The sequence below is a fragment of the Psammomys obesus genome, unplaced genomic scaffold (genome assembly GCF_907164565.1).
Source record: "Psammomys obesus unplaced genomic scaffold, mPsaObe1.curated_primary_1811, whole genome shotgun sequence".
NCBI classification, from domain to species: domain Eukaryota; kingdom Metazoa; phylum Chordata; class Mammalia; order Rodentia; family Muridae; genus Psammomys; species Psammomys obesus.
In genome coordinates this window covers 7607533-7630303 of record NW_026596125.1, presented here as the reverse complement: position 1 = coordinate 7630303, position 22771 = coordinate 7607533, and the positions used below count along the sequence as shown (strand labels likewise).

Below are 22771 nucleotides of genomic sequence, written 5' to 3'. Positions count from 1 at the left end.
CCAAAATGATCAGAGGCTGATGAGGATACACTGGCATAGAACAGCATGGGGCAATGTCAATCCTCCTCCAGAGTGACAGCAGCTGCCTGCTGAAGGCACCTGCTGGCACACCAGCCACCTCCAGAAGTCTCTGTCTTCCCCATCTTTGGTGGCATGGCAGTGGCATTGCCCGGTCAAGTTGATGGAGGGCCTCAGGGAAGCCAAGCCAAATAATCTCTGCAAGGCAAGTTACATTGCACCACAGCTAAAACCTGAGCCAATCTGGTGCAGAGATGGGGGTATACCATGGGGCAAGGTCCAGTCTTTGTCAGCGTTATCCTGCCCATGGTCCTGGATTTGGTACCCAAGAAGCAACCAGAGGCATCTGCTGGGACCAGCTGTGTGTGTGACGCATATCCAGCAGTGACCTTTGCCTGTGACTGGGATTAGAGCAGGGGGGTGTTTTGGAGACAGGATGCTGGTTAATAAAACACTGTGAGACATCCTGAGCTCCAGTAACACTAGTGAGAATCTGACGTAGTTGGTCCAGGGTGATAAACTGGTGTTTCATTTCCTGTTTTAGAATTCTTTCCAGTCACAAGACCCTTGGGTGTCTCCCAGGCCCATGGCCAAAGTTTGAACAGTAATGATATGCATGCCTTCCCATGTGGGCAGCAATGGTTTTTTTGCTAAAAGAAGGGTATTTCTTTTTTTTTTTTTCCTTTTTTTCACAATTTTTTTCATTATATATTTTCAATTGGGGCTTTCCTGTTTGAAGCTCCCTCCCTCAACTCCTCCCAGTCCTACCCTCACTCCCTCCTCCCCTCATCCTCTTCCCCTAGTCCACTGAAAGGGGGAGTTCTCTATCATTGCCATCTGTGCATAGCTTGTTAAGTCTCATCAGGTCTACCTGGATCCTCTTCCTTCGTGGCCTGGCAAGGCTGCAACACCAGGGGTCAGTGATCAAAGAGCAGGCAACCAAGTTCATGATAGAAGCAGCCCCTGATCCCTTCACTCAGAAATCCACATGGGAACTGAGCTGCTAATCAGCCAATCTGAGCAGGGGGTCTAGGTCCTCTCCATGCATTGTCCTTGGTTGGTGCATCAGTCTCTGCAGGACCCCCTGGGCTCAGACCCTTTAGCTTTGTTGGTCAGCTTGTGGGGCTTCTGTTACCTCCATGTCCTTCTATCCCCACACTCGGTCTTCTTCCATAAGATTCCCTGTGCTCTGCCCAAAGTTTGACCCTGAGTCTCAGCATCTGCTTTGATCCCCTGTTGGGTGGAGCCTTTCAGAGGACACTCTATAGTAGGCTCCCATACTGTTTGAGGTAACTCAGAAACAGAAAGACAGGCATGGTATATACTCACTTATAAACGGATATTAGCCATATAATACAGGATAGCCATCTACAAACCTAAAGAAGCTAAACACTAAGGAGGGCCCTAGGGAGAATGCTTAAATCTCATTCAGAATGGCAAACAGGATCGACACCAGAAGCGGTGGAAGAGAGGAAAAAGAAGGGTATTTCAACATAGAGTATTTATAGTTGGTTTCCTCTTCTTCTCCTTTCTCCTTTCTTCTTCTCCTCCTCCTCCTCCTCCTCCTCCTCCTCCTCCTCCTTCTCCTCCTCCTCCTCCTCCTTCTCCTCTTCCTTTTTCCATCTTCTCAAGATCTCTTCTTGCCAAAGAGGCTGTTGGAGCGTTCTGATCTAGAGTGACAAATGTCTGTCAAAGCAGGTCCTTAATACCAGCACTGTGCTCAATAATCAAACTGGTCAGATGCCAGAGAACCCAGGGTCACACTAGCTCCCAAAATGCACTCTCACTTCAGTGCTGGGTGCTTTCTAGAGAATCATTAGAAGCCACAGGCTACAGGAGTCAGACGCACGATCATTAGACTATATTTTACATTTCCATGTTTACTGGGGACCTCAAGAAACAAACAAACAAAAATAACAAAAAGGCACTGACCCCCCCAAGACAACCTGTGATGCAGAATCAGAATAGATGAGACTCCTAGGCCATTGCCTAGGGGATTACCGTATGGCTGGGGGCGGCAGCCCAAAATCAAAGGCAGTAGGGTTGTTTTGAAAATAAAGATTCAAGAAGCCCAGGAAGGTGTTCTTATCAATGAGCAGAGCACTGACTGCAGGGTCCTGCTTCATGGTGGCTATCCAGAGCCGTAGCAGCGGGGTGTGGCTCACACAGCTGCAAGACAGAAAAAGGGGAGGGTTGGGAAAGGGAGTATTTATTACTATGTAGATTTAAAAAAAATAGGGATGTCTTTGAGAAATACGGTGAGCTTAATTATTACCCAGTAAGCCTGGTCTTAACTGAGGAAAAAGGCTTACTTGGAACTGTGTGTCCGTCTGCTGACATTGTCACAATGGCTTGTGTGAAGGTGATTAAATGCTGTGGACTGGCAGGGGAACTAAGTGTCTATTTCATTGCTGACTGACTGATAACCTCAAGCAAACAGTCTTAGGACATTTGTAGACTTTACTTTTAGGGTTCTGAAAAGGAGAAGAGCTTCCCGAACACTTTAAAAATAAATAAAAACACCAACACAACCTTGAAGCCCAGGCCTTTTCAAAGATGGACAGGGGAAATCAGGTCTGGGGTCTGCAAGCTGCCATGCTAAAGGAAGACAGCTGGTGGGCGGGAGGCCAGGACGAGAGGTGCCCTTGCTAATGGAGCGCTCTCCACTCAGCCTTGGAAGGAGGTAGGCTTATGATTTGTCTGTGCGTTTGTTTCACTCTCCAGCCACCTGAAATGCCTAGCATGCTGGTTGGCTGGATTCTGAGTCCGAAGCACCACACACATACAGTGTCACCTCTGAGCTCTGAGGTGACAAAGCTCCAAAGTGTGACACTTGTGTGATATGTGGCTGCCATTTTGTTTATATGAAGACCACACATGAATTGCTTTTGAAGCCTGGCTTTTAAAGGGTATTCCTATTTGGGGGACGTGAGGTGGGACTCAGCTGTGTGGCACATGCTGAGTGACTCAGCTGTGCAGCCATCCGATTATTTCGAGTGTCGGTGGATCCACAGGGACACTGGGCCCTGAAGCACTCGGGAGGTCTTTGCACACAGGGTCTTATCCACAGAGATGTAGGTCACATGTGAGCAGTACTCGGTGGGAGAAGAACACAGGGGCACTTTGAACCAGGAAGCCTGAACGAGCAGCTTCCAGCCCTGATTTTGTTCCACAAACATGAGACAGTCCACATGGTCGTTACTAGGACCCAGAGCTTCTCAACAGTTGGCACTTATTGGATTTGCAATCGTGTAGTCACATGTCTTACTCCGCTAGTCCGTATACATCCAGCCGCTCAAACCAGGGCCAGAAAAGGTAGTCAATCATGGATATACAATCTCCACCAAAGAAGGGGGTGTTCTGATACTCGAGAATCTAGAAAGGGATACAGAACAGTAGCCAGTTAATTTACACATTGGCTGACATGTTTGCAGATGCTAAATAAAAATGCCAGATTAATTACAAGGATGGAGAACTAGCTTGCCTGTCTTCTATTTTTCTATCCCTGCCCCCCACCATGTTTCTTCCAACTCCCTTAGGGCCACAGTCTTGGCCACATCCTGTTCCTACCTCCCCTCAACACTGAGAAAAAAAAAAAAAAACATAGCTTATTTGACTGGAGAATTTGGAAAGAGCTACCCTGACAGAGGTGGCCCTTAGCCAGGGACAGGTTCCTCCAAGCCTTAAGCCATCTCCAGATTAGCTCAGCTTGAAGCTGGGAAGCCATGCTTTAGGCCAACACTCCCCATTCCCCAGAGACCTGAACATCTGAGCCAGATGCTAAAAAGCAGCTTTTGAAAGTCCACCTGCTGGAGTCCCCCACATATCCTGAAGGGGATGCCCCAGGCTCCATTGCTCTGTCTTCTCAGTGGCCTCACAGCTAAGGCTGGACAGAGCAATGCTAGCTAGTGGGTCCCCTTGCATCCCAACATGGTCCTTACCATACTTTCCTTTATTCAAATTCTTCAAGCATCATGCTGCTCAACACCATGAACATTCTACAATAAAATAAAACTTTTCCTTCTCAAATGGGACAAACCAACCCTCACAGATGGACTGTAAGGAAAACACACTTTCAAAAGGCCACAGTCAGACAGCCACAAGAAAGCACCTGCTGTTTTCCCAAACATAAGTGGTTCCTGCTGAACCAAAGAGAACAGCACGATGCCAAGCTCCCACTTAGGTCAGCTGTTCACACTGACCTACAAAGCATGCAGCCAGCTCAACACTTCTCTCTTGCTGCCGGCAGGGACTGCCAGACAGGGTGAGTTGTGGGAAGAAAGCTGTTTTCCATCTTAGATTTGGAAAACCGTGCTGAGGACCAGAACTTCACAAAGAGTCAAACTCTACATTCATGGCTGCAGAGAAAGCTCAGTCAGTAAAGGGCTTGCCACACCAGCAGAAGGAGCTAAAATTGGTCCTCCGAACCCACACGGAAAAGGCTGCTGTGGTGGTACGCACTGGTGGGGCCTCCGCATTCCCTGAGATAGAGCCACCCAAATCTGTGATTCCCCAAGCCAGTGGGAGACTCTATTTCAGAAAACTCAACATAGACTTCACAGAGTAGAAATGGCACCAAAAGCCAGACACCCTCTAAACATGCTTGTTCTGTTGACTCTGGTGTGGTCAAGGTTTTGTACTCACTCAAACAGCTGCTCAGTATGCTGAGTTTTACCTCTGATTAACATGGAACCCAGGATAATTTATCTCCTTCCTCACCCCAGCCTCAGTGTCCTCAACTGTAAGGGCATCTATTTGTGGCCACCTCAGAGGTCATGGTGAGTCACAGCACACATGGACAGTCTAGTTCCTGAAGGCTCCATAGAAAGATAATCATCCTAATGGAGGATCAATGTGTTCCTCGGCTGGCCTCCCCTTCTCAGAAGGGAAAACGAACCTCAAGGCCCTAAAGGCAAGTTTTCATATTCCCCAGGGTGGGCTAAAGGGCCCCGGATCATTGTCCTGAAAGTCTGGAGGAATGTTAGGTAGCATCAAGAAGCCAACAAGTGTCACAACGAAAAGAGACTGCTGCTCATTTCAGTCCTGGGTGACTGGGTGTGGTGTCTTGAGTGAGAAAGGACCCCCTAGGCTCACGTATGAGTGCTTGGTTCCCATTCAGTAGAACTGTTTAGGGATGAGTTAGGGGGTTGTCTTGCTGGAGACATGTGCCAGGGGTGGTCTGAGGCCTCCAAAAACTTCCAGCCATTTCCAGGCAGCACTCTCTGCTTCCTGCTTGTGGGCTGGGATGTGAGGTCCCAGCTGCAGCGCCATGTCTGCCAGCTTACTGCCATCCTCCCTACCGTGATGGCATTGACTCCTAACCCTCTGGAGCTGCAGGCACCAAATAAACTCTCCTTAGTTGGTCATGGTGTTTTATCACAGCAACAGAAAAGTAACTAAGACAGGGGGGAAGGAACCAAGCAGAAAGCTCTAAACTGCCTTAATGTTCAGAAACAGCTAAAGATCAGCTAACTCTCAGGAGCCTGGCCCGGCCTCTGTCACCCACACTCATATTGGCTTAGACCAGAAGTCAAGATAAGCCCTTCCTCCTAGGTTGCTGCTTGTCACCTATCTGGCCACAGCAAGGAGAAAAGGACTAGTGTGCTGGGGAAGCCTGACACTCCTGCACTGCAAAGCGGCCTCCCAGTGACACTGGACGCCCTGGCTGGCCTCCCTGGAAATCTGGTGCTGTCTTTACAAGCTTCAACAGGTACCTCCTAGACATGCCTCAAACAAGGTGGTGGTGAGGATCATCACCCAGGGGCTATCACACAGTAACTGAACAGGAAGACTAGAAGTGTGGTAGGCAGTAGCTGGTGAGTGATGGCAACAGAGGAGGCCTGTTTGGTTTGGTGAAGTTGCATTGTTCCTTCCACCGCGGAACCACTGAAGCCCTTCACCTGCTTGCCAGGGAGAGCTCTCCGGCTCCCCCTAGCACAATAACGGAGGACCATCAGCAGGGAGCATAGTGGAAGGAGGTTGTGGGGCCCCCCCTGGTGGCCAAAACTCCCTCTGTAAGTTAAAGAGGAGAAAAAAGAAGGCTTTTGAGAAAGACGTGTTAACATACTTCTTGGGCCACATACCACCCCAATTGTGGTAACAGAACAGCGAGTTTCAAAAACTAATCCCAGAGTTCTTTAGACCAGGAATTCTAAAAAGCCCAGTCTAAGGGCTTCAATCTTTGCGATAGCTAGATGCTTTACACTGCCATCGTTTAGCCCATCACCAGGAAATCCCTGCTCTGCAGTCTTCAAGCAGTCCTGTGTCTCCCGTAGGATGCCCCTTACTTGATGGAAAAGGGGGGAAATTATTAAGAGTTGGAAGTCACACACACCCATTTCTGCAAAGGCACAAAGGTGCTCTCCAGGACAGGAGCAGTAGAATCAAACCCATATCCAGAGACAGCAGCAAAGCATTTGGATTGGAGACAGAGATTTTTGGAGTTTGTAAGGAAATAAGAGGCAGTTTCAAGATTTTAAATCCCAGGTTCCTGCCAAACAGAAACAGAACAGCCAAGCCTGAGCTCACGATGCAGGGAATGGGTTTCCTGTAAAGAGACACACTGCTCTATTAGGAAGAAGTCTGAGCAGCGAGTCTCCAGCAGTCTTACCCTGCGCTTCACTTAGGACCAAGTTATTCTATGGAGATGCAAAATACAACTTGATAGCATTTAGGGATTGATGGGACTCTGAAAATCCTGTTGCAGGCCTTCTTAACGGGCTTCATCCTTCCATTCAGAACATGAAAGCTAGGTGGTGCCTAACCGGATTCTTGTAGAGCAATGGGTGGCGGGTACAGACACACATCTCTGAAGAGGCAGAGGCCTCCCAGGCCTGACACTGACAGAAGAAAGCACAACAGGAAACACAGCCCTCCATGTCTTCTATTTCCATATGCACAAGAGATAAATCAGTTCAAAAGTTAAAACGAAGCAAAACAAACGTGTTTAAAGAATAGTCAAACAGCCTTCAAATACAAGAAAGTCTTTAAATGGAACTGTAAAAATTAACAAGGCCAGTACAATCGTAGAACGGAAATGGACAAAATCTTTGAACAATTTTCACAAAACAATCAACTTAACCAAACAGCACAAACTAATAAGCGAATTGTTTGTAAAGAAGAAAAGACAAATTAAACATTAGCATTACGGCTGAGCATGGTAGAACATGCCTTCAGCCCCAGAACTGGAGAAGCCGAGGCAAGAGGACAAAGTTTGCAGTCAGCTTGGGCTACACAGTGAGACCCTGTCTGAAAAAGTAGGAAGGTGGAAGGGTGAGAAGATGGAAAAAGAAAAGAAACAAGTGTGGGAGGGAGGCAAAAGGGGGGGAAAGGGGAGAAAGAATGATTGTGAGTGAAATTTAAACCTAATAACCAGCAGGAGCTCCCGAGTAGACACGTCAGACACAGATACAGCCCGCAGACAAACTGTGCACAAAGCAGGCGATGAGGTGGCACGAGAAACTCCACAAATGACAGGAATACAAAGCAGGCCAAAAAACATCAAGACACTGAACCACGCAGTGCCCTGCAGCCTTGGGAAGAAGAGGGCTGCAGGGCCTCATCCCTCAGTGAGCTTCAGCCCACTCTCCATCCAGTCCTGCAACAGCTGGAAGCAACCAAGCGAAGCCAGCACTCAGAGCCAAAGCCTAACGGCTTGATCACAGACTATGAGGGAAAACCCAAAGCTTCAGAAAAAAAATGTGGCCGATCCAGCAAGCTACTGCACAACACGGGGCCAGATGTGACAACTACCGCCATGAAAATGTTCTGAATAAAGCCACCGCTAGCAAAGAACCCCTATGAGGTGCTGCCATGCTGGAATCCTCGAAGACAGGAAAAACAAAGCCCAGCTCAAGTGTGATGCTGAAATGGAACAGTCAATACCATAAAAAAGAAAACTAAAAGGGGCACTTCTTAGCTGACGATTCGAGAAGAGCTAGGAAGTCCCTCAGAAGCAGGTTTAAAGTGTGTTTAGTCTAAAGCATTCAACAGTATAAAACGAAGACATGCAGGTGGGAGTGAAGCCTGCTGCTCTGATCATCAAAGCAGCAGGGTTTATTTATATTATCTATGTAATCCTAAGTGAATTCTTAGTAGTTTTAAAAGTTTTGTGGTTGCTGCTCTTTTCTGAGACGGAATCTGATTACACAGTTCAGGCTAGCCTCAAACTTGTGACCCTCTTACCTTTATCCTCTATGCACTAAATTTTAGGCCCATACTGACACACTCAAGAAACTGGAATTTTTAAAGATCATTTTAAATAAAAAGATCACACAGGTCATTTTTCAAAAGGAAAAGATCACCTGGAGCTTAGGGCCACAAAATGCAAACTGAGTTCTTTTGCTAGGCTATCATGATATTCTTTGCATTAAAATCTTGCCTTTGGGCTGGAAGATGGCTCTGTGGGTACAAACGAGAGAACCTGAGATCAAGTCCCAGGACCACACAAAGCTGGGACAGCATGTGTGTCAGTAGCATGTAGCAGTGCTCCTGTGGTGAGATGGAGATCTGTATGCAAAGCAGGGAACAACAAAAGACAGCTTGCTTCCAACATGGTGAAGAGCAAGGACCAGTACCTGAGGCTGCCCTCTGACCTCCATGTATCTAGCCACTGCTGCATAAGCCCACCCAAACCCCCAAACATGAACACACGCACACACACATGTGCTTACACACACGAATGCACACACAGAGATCAGAAATACCATGTGTAGTTTTTCAGCCCACACAAACTCCTGCTTGTAAAACCCACATGAAGGGTGAGGTGATCCCAGCACTCACAAGGCAGACACAGGCGGATCTCTGTGAGTTCAAGGCCAATATGGTCTATACAATGAGTACCAGGACAGCCAGCGCTACACAGAGCAACCCTGTCTCAAAGCAGGAAGGAACCATCCCTTTTCCTGCCTGATCATCTGCAGTTACTCTGCATCAATTTCCGGTTCAAGGCACAGAGTAAAAGGCTTCTGACTGTGGTCTACCTTGAGCCCTGATTCCCTGCTCTCTCATACATACCAGCTCTCTCTTCTGAATGTCTCCAACCTAGCACTCAACACACCAGTTCAAAATGGGCTTACCATTTTACCACACCACTCAACAGTTCAAAATGGGCTTACCAGATTTTACCATTGAGCCTTCTGGGCATCTTTAATGTTTGCGTTGCTAGTCTACAGCCATCACCAGCAGCCATTCATATTTGCAAAGTAGTTACTGTTGGCCCCAGCAAGATGCTACAAAGAGTGAGACAGTGTACACAAGGTGCCACAGCATCTTAGTGTGTCACACAGAACACTGGCAGGGGGAGCTCAAGAAGAGCCGCACCTACATCCTAACTTCCCAGATTCACGTGGAAGAGCAGCAAGAACAAGCGAAATGTACTTTCAAACATTCCTAAACTCACTGTTTTGCTTTCGGCTCCTTAATCTGACCCAGGATTCACAGATCTGTGAGAAAGTAACCAGGCAGGATGGAGTTTGTTCAGATGATCTTTAAAAAGACAGTAGCAGGGTGTGGTAAGACACTGTTTCAATCCCAGCACTTGGAAGGCAAAGACAGGCAGATCTCTGGGAGTTTGAGGGTAAGACCCTGTGTCTCAAAAAGAGAAGAAACTAAACAACAACAACCCCCACCAAATACAGAGACATTGCAAATTCTCTACTCAGAAAGGCTTCAACTCCTTTTAAAGCAGTGCTTAGCACTTCACCTTCCTCTTCTTTCATGTCCTGTTCAACACTCTGATTAAAGGTAGTGTTAGCGAAGCAGTCTGGGACCATCTTCCAGGATTTCTCCTGCCCAAGGCTCCAGAATCCAACAAAGCCACACCTAAAATCATGACCCAACTATCTGCAGCCTCCTCAGGGTCGGGGTCGTGGAAGTCTGATGCCTAACATTTCTTACTATTCACCTTCCAAAACTATGGCAACTGTGCAACGCCAAGTCAGGAAACAGAATGTGGGTGAATTTACTCTGCTTCTAGTTGATCAAGTCAAGTGTAAGAGTATTAATAGCTAGCCTTCTCTTAAAGGGATAAAGATGGGTGTCAACAGGGAGCAACCCACCCATAAAAAGAATTCATTGGTTTCTAGAGCGGAGGTAAAGGGAGGCCCAGCCCCACAGACGGTCCTCAGGACAGGTGTGTAGTAGCTCCATGACTGCCCTGTACAGACTCTGTCAGCAGAGACTGCTCCTTGTCCACCCACATCCACCTTCCTCGTCTAAAGTACACAACACTGACTTTATTCAGGATGTCCCAACTAAAAGGTAACCCCAGCTCCTTTGCTGATAGTCACCTAACAACTAAATTCTGGCCACTGAGGTGTAAGAAGTCACCTTACACCTTGGATTTCTGGGTGAGTCCTGTAAGAGGATCCAGCCATTTGCCACTTTTCTGCTTTTCTTTGCTAGAGCCTGAGTGGAAGGCCATGTCAGAAGTTCCAGCAGCTACCTTGTTTTCATGGGTGAAAGCCTTGCACTGAATGTGATAGAATGATGAACCTCAGTCCCTGCTAACTTCGAGAGAAAGCATGGAAACAGTCCTGGACTGTCTCTCTTTGGCTTCCCAATGAGAGAGAATAAGCCATTATTAGACAAGCTTAAAGCGGCTGGGTCCCACACAGCCTCTAACCAATACCTCAGCCTCATTGGCAGAAATATTCAGGGGATGCCACGATGCCAGGAAAGGGTGAATCAATTGCTTGTCCTTGACAACTTTTCAAGAATCATTACAGAGTAGTCAGGGATGCATGCATCTGCAGGTCACAGTCAGGTGACTACAGAGGGGCCACATCGAAGCTTGGCAGACAGTCTGCAAGCAGGTGATGTCAGGCATCTAGTTAGAGCCACGACGTTGACCCATCGCCTGTGAACAAGAGAGGCGCTCCTTCGCACCTCTTCCAGGTTGCAGAACTCCTGACGCAGGATGACCTTCAGATCCGAACACTCTCTCCCGCATCTCGTCAATACCAGGCATTCCTTGGTTAAATGTGGGACCTAGTCAGAGGACAGACGTTCTTAGAGGAGGTGTTTGTGAGAATGGCTCCCACTCTGACTGAAAGGCAGTGAGGCGTCCCAACTCGAGCACAGGAGCGCATGGCCACGTGCAGATGTTCCTGTGTTTGGTGAGGGGCTCTGGGGGTTATCTCCGTGCTTTGAGGAACCGCTTCTCACAGCACTGCTCAAGCTGCCTCACAGGGTTCTCACTGGCCCCTGCTTGGTCAGCTACACCCACGCTGTACATACACTTTATGCTTCAGTGTTCCTGTCTGAAAAACTGAACCAGAACAACACCCACCCTTCATGGGGGAGGGAACCAACCAATAGTGAGAGATGGTTTGGAATGTCCCCCCAGCGCCCAATATATGTCAGCCATTAACAGTATTAAGTTGGGTACATGAATATTTGTGTGTTTGGGGGCACAGATGTCCCCGTGTTCCATCTTATTTTTTTATAAAAACATGCATGTATTTATTTAGTGTGTGTGCTCATGTGTGCATGCCATGTGCATGCAGCATGAATGCATGAGTGCCACCAAACGCATGTGGAGATCTGAGAACAACTTTCAGTTGTCATTTCTCTCTTTCCACCACAAGGTTCTAAGGGATGAAACTTGAGACGAGGCTTGGTGGCAGGTGCCTTAATTCCTGAGACAGAATTTCTCAATGAACCTGGACCTTGCAGATTCAGGTAGACTAGCAGGCCAGCAAGGTTCAGGGGTCCTCCTGTCTCTCCCTCCCAGCACTGAGATTACGGGCAGGCACTGCCAGGCTGGCTTTTTATGTAGGCTGAGGATCTAAAACCAGGTCTTCACGCCTGGGCACTAAGCCATCTCCCCAGTCCCTCACTGAGTCATTTTTATTTCTTTTTAAAGAACTGTCTTCACTTTTCTGTTAATATCAACAACTGCCCCCATTATTCATGTTTCCTAAAGTGCTTGTCACCCTTGCCCTGCTGAGAAGATAACCTTCCAGACATAATCTTCCTGCATTATTTTTATTTATCTGGAGCTTGAGAAATGCTCTTTTTAAAGGAACAGCAGTTTCAGCTGTTTTGATATGCCCATTTCTAGCCACATGAGTTTCCACTTCCCATTATGAATGTCAGTGCTCACACCTGATTCTAGTCCCATGTGAGTTACTGTTCAGAAGCAAAAAGAGTTAAAACAAAACTATGTCATGATCAGTTGTGGAATGGACTATAGCTGGGGAAACACAGTAGAATCAAGCCTGTGCAGCTCTCATAAGTGTGTATACCTTACAGAATAGCTCCAGCAACATCTTCTGGCGAGCGCGTTCATACGGGTCGTAGGGAAACAGCTTCCTTCCTGGGTAGACATCATCCAGGTACTCACAAGCGATGACAGATTCATAGATGAGCTGACATTGGCTGTTCTCCAAGACAGGTATCTGGCCAAAAGGATGTTTTGTATAGTACCACTCAGGCTTGTTCTTCAGGTTAATGTTGACAACTTCGTGCCTTAAAAAGCAAAGGAAAAAGAAGACTAGAAATGAGATGCAGGCAGACAGATGCTCATCTGGAAAACAAACAGCTATAGCACCAACATTCGTACTTAGAGCTGTTTCTTTAAAGTTGGAGTTCTGTATAAAATGTAACGTGTGCGTGTTCATTCCTGCAGTGGTGTTAGGGTCTTCTATGGCTCCTCTCATCCTTTCCTGTGATTGATCCCATGCCTGATATGGCCTAAGTAGTGGCTGAGGCAAAATGAAAGCCAGGCTGACTGGCTCCATATGCTCAAACACTCAGCCACGGCGGCAACGAGAGCTTAAAGCTTGGAAGCACAAATCCAGAAGGACATGGTGGCTCAGATCTGTAATCCAAGACCCAAGAGACAGAAGAAGGAGGATTGTGCATTAGAGATCAACCTGGGCTACACAGTGAAACCCTATCTCAAAACCAAAACATTAACAACCATAAAAATACACACGTGTTATTTGAGGGTCATAGCAGTCATTGTTGAGTGCTAACAGCTAAGTGCATCAAGCTGTATGGCCAAGCTGAGGTCTTAGCCAGGTCCTTCCCCTCTCCCTGCTAGTGTCTGTAACCATAAGGAGGTAACAGCTGTACCCACCTCTTGGCATCACTGTGAAAATCAAAACAGTGATCGTGTGTGGTATTAGCGAGAATGTCTAGAACACTAGCATGCAGTCACTTTTCAGCCCTCCCCTACTCATTGCTATCGGAGTTACCGGAGCACAGACACATATTTAAAAGGATTAAAGGAAACACATTTGGTTACATTCTCCAAGTGGTGGCTCTCAACGGGATTACTTTACCTCTCCTCCATCCAAAGAATGTATCTCAGTGTCTAGGGACACTCTGGGTTTTACCCTGAGAGTACAATATAACCCTGGCGGATAAAGTTGGAGACACTAACAAATAGCCCTGCATGCACAGAAAAGCCCCTTCCCCCGCCCTCTCCCCCACAAAGCCACCTGGCCCAAAGGTCAGCTAGTGGGGCTAAGGGTGAGCAACTCCACTCTGAGAAACTATGGGCTGGGCATGTAGCTTAGTTGGTAAAGATCTAGCCAAGCTACAGGAAGCCCTGGATTCCATCTCAGCATCACAGAAGCCAGGGATGGCGAGGCCGCTGTAACTCCAGTACTCCAGAGGGACAGTCAGAAGGATCAGAAGTCCAATCCTCAGATACATAATGTGTTTATGGTTAGCCTGAGCTACATAAGACCCTGTCTCAAAAACAAACAAAACCCCACAACTATTTGTATCAGTTCCTAAGTGACCAGTTTGTCCTCAAATGAGCAACGCGTTGTACTGCTCTTGATTTTTCTAAAAACAAAGACACAAAAAGAACAGGTAAACATGGGAAAGATTTGAGCAAGAGGAAAGAGTCTGGAAATGCTTGTTAAACATATGCACCTAGGCAGAGTAAACATAACTTTGCTAAAATATCTCCACACTGGTCGCTCTCTTCACTGACATGAACTGAAACTCTGACACCAGTTCCTAAGATGGACTTTCCAAGCCCAGAGCAAGAGGCTGGAGTCTTTGTGTGTGAGACAGGGCCGTAGGCAGCCACAGCTGACCTGGAAGTTGGTATGTAGGCAAGAGTGGTCTTGAAGGTCTGATCCTCCTGCCTCTACCTTCCAAGCTGTGAGGTGTTCCTCCACTCTTGGTTTTAAGTGGTAGCTGAACATATGCACCAGTGCTTCACCCATGCTGAGCAAACGCTCCTCCTAACCCGCTGCATCCCTAAGCCCAACACTCCTTGAATACCTGCTCCACGCCAGGCTCTCTCTAGTCCTCAAATGAGGCACACCCTACTCTCTCAAACTCTTCTTTTTTGGAGGGGATGGGGTATAGTTGCCATAGAGTGGGGGAGAGGGGAAGAAGTAGAAAGACAGAACAAATTAGAAAGTGTTGACATAGTTAAGCATGATGAGGAAACAGAACACTGTTAATCCAAACTGCTTGTGGTACAGGTAGGGCTACACTGGGGCAGTTAGGAGAAATCAGTGAGCTTGGATGTGCCCTTCCTAAACAGAGTGGATGTGTGGGAACTAGTTTGCCAACAGCATCATTGAGTTTACCCTGCCTGGTCTAGATGTCATGAAAATCTGATTTGGGAAATAACTCAGCACTTGAGGAGAGCCTGCACAAAAAAACAGTCCCTCGAGTCATTCAGCCTCAGAAGGAAGGAAGGGAAGAAGAGCCCCTTTCAGGAGCCTGGGACTTCAAATACTCCCAGCTGAGGCATGCTCAGCCTGCTTGGGGAGTGCTCAGTTTCTCACCTGATGCCTTTGGCCTTGAGCACCAGGCGTGCCCTGTGCGAGTAGGGGCAGAACCTCATGCTGTAGATTCGGATCACACCCTCAGGAACTGGCCCTGGGGGACAGCTTCCTGCAGGGCAGGGCAGGGGCAAGAAGATGGAGAATCTGGTTAGTCTTTTGGGGAGAGGGCTTGCTCGCCTCACGGACATCCTGGAGGAATTTGTGCGCTGAACCCCTCAAGTCCAGAGGGCAGCCCATCCGTTGTCCTCTGTTCTATAGGCCAAAGTCCAGTTACTCCTGTCCAGACACAGCAGCTCTGTCATGCATCTCCCCCAGCCCGAGGGTCAAAGTCTAGAAGATTTACCTCTCCCCAGGCTTCTGGTCGCATCCCCAGGCGTCATCTCCATATGTCTACCCATGTTCCCAGGCTCCATCTTGAGGTCCTCTGCTGCTGCTGGCTCCGGGTACAGCTGTGCTGGCTCCGGGTACAGCTGTACTCCCTCCAGACCCAAACTGAATTTCTCAACGTCTTCAGTACTCTGGTGGGGCAGGGAGGAAGTGAACTGGGACCGCTGTATAGTCCAACCCCTCACAGACACCTCCGCTGACATGAAAGGCCATGAAGGGGTGAGGAAGACGATAAATACCAAGGCAAGCCCTAGAAAGTATGTCTTGCTTTAGACACACAGGGAAACCATTTGGTGGGCCCTCATCCACGTAAAGAAGACTGGATAGTTAAACTCCAACATGGATTTCGAAGGAACCCAGTAAACATTTACCAGGATAATGTTAACTTTTCCACTCCATCGATAATCTTCATCTGAGACAGATAACTGGCCATACCTTCTGTATAACATATTCAGCTTGCTTTTTGTTTTGTTTTATTTTTTTAATGGCCAAACTTTCTCACGGTTTGGCAAATGGGACCAAAGACTTAGGATGCGTTGACACCTGGCATCACTTGAAAAGTGATGTGCCAGCTTCAATTCCTTCCACATTGCACTTGCCTCTCGCTGGTCCTCCCTCATCTTATTTGTGAGATTTCCACCCAAGTTCTGAAAATCTGGCAGTGAATAAGAACGTGACACCTAGAGGTTAAGAACTGTTTGAGAGTCCTCCTCCAGCCTGAATTTCTGAGAGACGTTGCCTTGCTTTAGCTTCCAAGGACACACACTCAGCAACACAGTGACCGCTCCCACTGCTCCCGGTCTACTGGAGGCCAAGGAGGTAGCTGGCCTTGGCCTTGACACTGATAAGCTGAGCTCCTGAATTCCAGCGTGTGAAAAGGGAATCTTTACCTTCCAGGACTGAGATGAAGTAGAAATGGTTTGCAAACACATTTTATGGAATGACAAGGAAGGAAAGAAAAGCACTTACTCAGTTATTTCTACAATTTATTCCGTTCCCCAAACTTCTCTGTCATCTAATTGGTACTATTCCTCCTTCACAAAAGTGACTCCAGAAAAACAAAACTATCCAAAATGAACACTTATTGGAGTCAAATAACCTTAACAGTCCAAGGACTTAAAAGGCCCGTTGTCTTGGGCTGCAACACTGGAGAGTCTATAATCCAAAAAAACATACAGCACACACAGCAGCTTCATTGCTAAATCAAAACATTTTTTCACTACAATAACAGAGCTTATCGTGTGGATTATATAACTCCTTCCTTTGAAAGTCTCACCACTCCAGAATGTCTTGGCTAATAAAGATAATATTTTTTCTTGTAGAATAAGAATCTTTGAAATCTTGAGAACAATGCTTCAACTACAGTTTTAGGAAAGAATCCAGTGATTTCTTGGGTCTTAAGCTTAAACGGCAATGCATCATCCATAGTTAATACATTTGAGTTAGGGAATGGCAGGAAAGTCTGAAGCAATGCTTGGAAGTGCACAGGTATTGGCCAGAAACCTGGTATCTGGTTCTTGCTTTCTGTGCTGAGGCAAGGACTTTCTCACTTTTCACTGGGGCAGAGGCCGCTACAGGCACCTGTACCCTGGATCAGGGATAGACAAGTTTGATAGTAAGACAGAAACAGGGAACAAAATAACCACGCCCTGTTAAGTCAGGGTAAGGAGATGACTTCTGAGAAGACAAAAGAACCCTTTGCTAGCTCTCAAACCAGGACAAATGGCTGAGGTGCTGAAAAACATATTAAGGTGGATGACGGCTACCAGGTTTTCCCAGCATCCCTCAGTTCCTATCTGATACAAGGTCCTCCTGGCCGTTGTTGTATGTGTTTGTGTGTGAGAGAGAGAGAGACCCGCCTCCTACCCTAGACTTCTCCAGCCTGAGACTGGGCTGGGCTTGCCAATCCCCCAGCTGCTCTTCTTTATTTAACCCAGCCATTTTGGCTACACTGGCCCTTTTATCCCTTTTGGCCTCTTGGCCACTTGACTGCTGCTCCTGGTTTCTCTTTCTCCCTCTCTCTTCTCCTCACATGGCCCAACTCAGTCTGCTGACTATGTCTACTCTGGACTCTCTCAGATGCCTCTGCCTGTGTCTGTTTGTATTCTCCCTCAGATCTATAATAAAGACCTCAACCCCTTAAGAACAATCATGCCCTCCTTTTTATTTCTTGTTGTTCATTCACCTTTCACATAAATAAAGCATATAACTGAGGAAAACACAGCCAGATCCTAAAGTGAAGGCAGAAGAGAAAGGCAGAACTTCAAAATCTAAATGAATTATCACTGACCTGTTTGGTGTGTCCTTAGTTCTTTTTACCCTTAAACTGATCCTGTAAGTATCCTACAGAGCTTACCATCCCAGTCAAAAGACAGTAAACAAGGGCTAAAAAGATTAAGCACTTGCTAAATGTCTCACAACTACTAAATGTAAAAGAGGAGAAGAATTTTGTTAGCTTAACTCTGAGGATAACACTCTCATCCAGTAGCGTGGTCAGTGCCAGATGCAACAGAATCAACAGTCAGAAAGCTTCTCCCCGAGGAGTAAAGACGGAAGGCCTTTCAGCTCTCAGCCGCTCAACTCTTGCAATGTAAAAACAGCCCTGGGCAAAACCTAAATGAAGGGGTACAGCCACGCACTAATAAACCTGACCCATGGACACTGAACTTGGTCTGTATATTTCATAGCCTCTAACTTTTAGAGCTGCTCTAGGTTCATGACAACACGAAGCAGGACATCTAGAGGTATCCCATATGCTCCTAACTATTAACCCATAGAGGAAGCCCACATTCTCCCATCTCCACACACAGCCTCCTAACTTTAACATCCCGACCAGAGTGGTGCCGTTTCTTACAATAAGTATGTACTGACGCGTCACTCCAAGTCCACAGTTCACAAACCATTCACTATTGATCAATTTGATTTCTACATCACAAGTTATGGTTTATATTTTGATATTTTCAGCTGCCTAAGACAGTATTTTGGAAAAGCATCCTTAGCACTTTGAGCTGCATAAAAATCCAGCAGGTGGCCTGAGCTAGCCTGGTGGTTTCAATTCAGTCACTCATAGTTTATATTGCAATGACTGAGATAACAACAGTCAGAACTGGAATTCCATCTGCAAATTAAAAGGTTCTGTTGGGCAGTGGTGGCAGAGGCAGGAGTTCAAGGCCAGCCTGATGTACAGAGGGAGTTCTAGGACAGCCAGGGCCACACAGAGAAACCCAGTCTCCAAAAACAAACAAACAAAAAGGTTCTATTTATGTCAGAAGAGGCTGTATTTCCAAATTTTCCCTCATGATTCACTTCTAAAGGGAGCTAAATCTGAGAGATAGAAATGTCATTTATTAAAGGTTTACCTAAGCAAGCTGTTGTGGTGCATGTTACAATACTAGAATTTGAGGCCTGGAGCAAGAGGACCATGAATTAGAGGCCAACTAGGGTTACACAGTGACCTTTGTCCTTCCCCCAAGTATGTCTGCATATGGGAGGTCACATTTTTGTTGTTTTGTTTTTTTTGTTTTGTTTTGTTTTTTCAAGACAAGAGTTTCTCTGTGTAGCCCTGGCTATCCTGGACTAACATTGTGGACCAGGCTGGCCTCAAACTCAGAGATCTGCCTGCCTCTACCTCCCAAGTGCTGGGATTAAAGGCATGCACCACCTACCCCAGCAGGAGGTCAAGTTTTAAGATACAAATCTATCTGGTGTAGTTAGGACAGAGGTGGAAAGCATTCTTTACCTATGGGAAGCAGTACAATGTCAGGGTTCACAAAATGGGGCCAGACAGGCTGTGGGACCCAGCTTTAGGACATGGGCAAAATCCTGAGCCTCTCTGACCCCCATCCTCCCTGTTTAAGATGACAGCCTTAACAATACGTACATGATGGGTTTGAGTATGGAATGAAATCATGCAGACCTCATCAGTAGGGGTTTAGCTCAGTGTACCTTAAAATTAAAGAGAAATACTAATGAATATGAATGCATTTTAGGGGATATAAAGTGAATAAATAATTTTTTAAAAGAACGCATTTTAGTAGCACAGTGCCTTCCCAGGATGCATCCATAACGAAGACTCACATTGCAACTTAGCCTTGCAGAGTGTATCACATTTAGAATCCAATGCACAACACTGATTTCACAGGCTAGCAGTTTAATGCTAGCTGAATGTGCTGAATGCTGCGGGCTATATTTCAGTAATGTGATTTTTAATCTCACCAAATATCACAACAGTTTTCCCAGAAGGATTTTAATCATGACCTTTAAGCTTGTTCTCTACGTCCTCTTAAATATTTAATAGTTAACTCCTGAATGTTTTTTTTCTCTTGCAAATGTTCTGTGTATGCTATTTCATGTTTGTGTCTCAATTATATCGACTAACTCAAGCACAAAAATTGTAATAAGGTCATAGAAACCTATTCCAAATAAGTGTCCAGGCATCTTAGATATAATCATATCCACTGTGTGTGTGTGTGTGTGTGTGTGTGTGTGTGTGTGTGTGTGCATGTGTGTGTGAAAGTGCATGTATGCATGTGTAAGCGTGGATGTGAGGCCAGAGATCTTTCGAGACGGGGTCTCAGCTTTCTACATGGAACTTGCTGATTTGGTTAGGGTGGCTGGCCTGAGCGCACCAGAGATCCATGTCTGCCTCCCGGCAGTGGGATTACATGCACTACACCGGGCCTTGTCTGTGGGTCTGGGGATGGCGGTCAGGTTCTTCTGTTTGCTGAATAAGCATTTTACCTACTAAGTCACCTCCCCAGATCTGCTTTTGTGAAAATACAGGAATCTTTTATCATAGCGATTAATGATTTCTGTGTTTACAAGGTGGAAATAATTTCTTCACTGTTTTTTGTTTTGTTTTTGTACAGGGTCTCATGTAATTCTGGCTGTCCTGGAACTCACTCTGTAGACCAGATTGGCCTTGAACTTACAGAGATCCCCCTTTCTCTGACTCCCAAATGCTGGAATTAAAAGTGTGCACCACTATGCCCAACTTGAGTTTTCAAGAATTTTTTTTTTTTTTGTCACAACAGTCTCTAATAGTAGATCATATTCCTCTATTTAAAAGCCCACTTGACATGAATGATTACATTACTGGTGTCCCATTACTGTTTGCTGTTCCAGGACTCAGATGCGGGAAAGGGCTCCATTCTCAGATCTGCCTTTATTCAGGGTATTCAGGGAGTGGAGATCATAGGGAATCTCTGGGTCCAATTAAGCTGACTTGGGGTCATAGTAAATGAGGTTACTGAGGTATTACAGGAGGACCTTCCCTTCCACTTAAAGAAAACTGGGTCAAAGGAGACCTCCTTTTAAAGTATTTGTTTCCCTTCTCCTATATCTGTATAAGATGTGATACATTTATGCATCTTGATAATAATATTTGAATACTCAAAAGCAAAATTTTAAGATTCTGACATTGAAGTCTATAAACTCAAGCAAAACATCAACATCTGCTAAAACTAGACCATGGTACTGGTCTGACCATAAAAAAAAAAAAAGTGGGTCTGGATCGAGTCATCCCCCAGTTTCCACCAAGAATTACTTCCAGGACCCTCTTTGGACACCAAATTCCAAGGATGCTCAAGAATTTTATAATAGAAATAATCTACCCATATCCTCATATATACATCAAACCACTGTTTGGTTACTTGCAATAGCCAACACAAGGTAAACTTTATGTTATGCTGTATTGCCTAGGGAATACTGGCATGAGAAATCTGAACATATTCAGTACAGTTAATTGTTCTTTTCTGTCCTAAGGTAGTCAAACTAGAGAATATGGAATCCATCGATAACAGATCATATTATTTATTGTCTTGGCTTACCATCTAAATGTAAGGGCTGTTGAAAAGGAACGTTATAGATGTGCAAGCTCTTCTCTAAAGAGGGTATTTAGCTGACTTTACAGGTACAGGCTACATTTGAATCACTTCAGCTTTTAATAGCTGGGCTATCTTGGGAAAATAATAAAACCTCCTGCACCCTGATTTTCTAATGCCCTGATACTCTAATCTGTAACATGGAGGTAAGAAATCCATATAGCTTTGAAAAGTTTTGATGGGCTCATATGGCAAACATTTTAATGCTCACCATGAGTTTGTTGTCTAGCAACTACTTAACATAGCTGCTACTATGTTTCCTATTATTTGAATGTAGCAGAGAAGACTCTCATAGACTTGAAAAGATAGGTAGTCCCAGAAACGAAATCTTCCTGCTTGTCTGTGTCATCAGATATGGTAAATCAACTAGTAATGCCTAGCTGAAGGCAGGCACTCCTGATCTGAGTGCTTGCCGGTCTTCAACCAAACCAGAAAATAAAAACGATCTAATTTTAATTACAGGTGTCTGGCTTAAAGACTCTTTCTTTCCTCTTAGATTATTAACTGTTCTTTTTTTTTTTTTTTTTTTTTTTCCCTAATGTGTGTGTGTTTTAACCCCAATGTTATATTCTAAGCGTCCTTACACTTTTTTTTTTTTTAGTGGAAATTTAAAAGAAAACATTAGCTATGGTTAAATACTTGGGATTTCTTTTAAAATGAAAGTGCAAAATTAAAAGCTGGTAATCCTATTATGAAAGCTCAAATCTAAGTTCCCAGAGTTCAGAATTGACCTCAAAAGCCTCTTCCCTTCCGATACAATGCAGGGAGACGGAACCACCCCGCGGCGGTGGCAGGAAAGACCTCCCGGAGGAACAACCTTTCTGTGGCTACGGCTCCAGTCCGGAGGCGGACGCGGGAGGTGGGACCGCCCCTTCTCGCACGGTCCTGCCCCGCAATTGGCCACAGCGCCCTGAGCTCCAGCCAATGCCTGGCGCCTTTGGTAGAGCGAACCAATAGGCGGCCGCGTTCCCGTAGTTCGCTACCGAAATAAAGATCCGCCGGAAATCTATGGCAACCGAAAGAGGAAGTCGGGTAGCAAGCTGCACGCCGCCGGGTCTGGGCTCCTAGTGGGAGTGCGCAACAAGCCGTCGGGGCCTGCCAGGGGCGCTCTGGGAGCGGGGCGCTTGTCGTCCCGTTTGTGAAGTCAACCAGTCCCCGGCTCCCCAGGGTGCGGCTCATGTCACTGTGAGGCCAAATCGCAAATGCGGCGCTCATCTCCCCGAGGTTCTAAAACAAGTACAGAAACCCAGCCGGTCGGCAGTGTCCCCCAGGATGTTTTCCAGATCCTTCTGCCAACATCTTAGGGCCTCACTTAACCCAGGACCAGCTGCATTATCCCTAGAATGAAACGTGGCTCGCAGACTACCCTGTCTTATGGAGGTGACAGAAGTAGTAAGATTAACCTTTCTCAGTGGAGATCTCACCCATTACTTACCCAGTATTGTACACTGATCTGGCTGGTGTGGTATTGCGTACGAGACACCTATTTCGAATATGGGATTTTGAAGGATTTGAAAAGATTAGAAGTAGGGGCTAGAGAGATGGTTCGGTGGTTCAGAGTTTGCTGCTCTTCAGAGGAAGACTCAGTTCCCATCGCCTACAGCCTCTGCCAGCTCCAGGGGCTCTTGAATTCTCTTTTCTGCCCCTCCAACCCCCACTACGGGCACCTGCACACAGACTGTTTTTTTTAAGAAATGAAATTAGATGCTGGAACTGAAGCAG

At 46.2% G+C, this 22771-nt stretch overlaps 1 protein-coding gene across 4 annotated transcripts; it reads right to left on the bottom strand.

Annotated features, from left to right (window-relative positions):
- Nucleotides 1-1615: 1615 nt before the first annotated feature.
- On the bottom strand, nt 1616-22764 carry LOC129693276 (glutathione S-transferase omega-2). 4 transcript variants are annotated; one of them, XM_055630031.1, is made up of 9 exons: nt 22485-22764; nt 19048-19112; nt 15124-15298; nt 14781-14889; nt 12267-12489; nt 10906-11007; nt 3287-3393; nt 2020-2187; nt 1616-1688 (listed from the first exon to the last, which is right to left on the bottom strand). In XM_055630031.1, exons 2-9 carry the CDS (start codon nt 19075-19077, stop codon nt 1646-1648), a joined length of 957 nt encoding a protein of 318 aa, XP_055486006.1. In that variant the 5' UTR covers nt 19078-19112; nt 22485-22764; the 3' UTR covers nt 1616-1645. The 4 variants fall into 4 exon arrangements, 3 of the variants coding, with proteins under 3 accessions (XP_055486006.1, XP_055486007.1, XP_055486005.1); XM_055630032.1 differs by lacking the exon at nt 19048-19112; XM_055630030.1 differs by lacking the exon at nt 22485-22764 and having other exon boundaries at nt 15124-21562.
- Between the last annotated feature and the right edge of the window lie 7 nt (nt 22765-22771).

Excerpts from the sequence above, each read along its gene's own strand:
- LOC129693276 (XM_055630030.1), bottom strand. The coding sequence starts at position 15,370 with ATGTCAGCGGAGGTGTCTGTGAGGGGTTGGACTATACAGCGGTCCCAG. Across the intron at positions 11,008-12,266 it reads TGCTGGAGCTATTCTGTAAG|GTCCCACATTTAACCAAGGA; the intron begins GTATACACACTT and ends TCCTCTGACTAG. Across the intron at positions 1,689-2,019 it reads CTGCCGCCCCCAGCCATACG|ATCAGAACGCTCCAACAGCC; the intron begins GTAATCCCCTAG and ends TTGTCACTCTAG.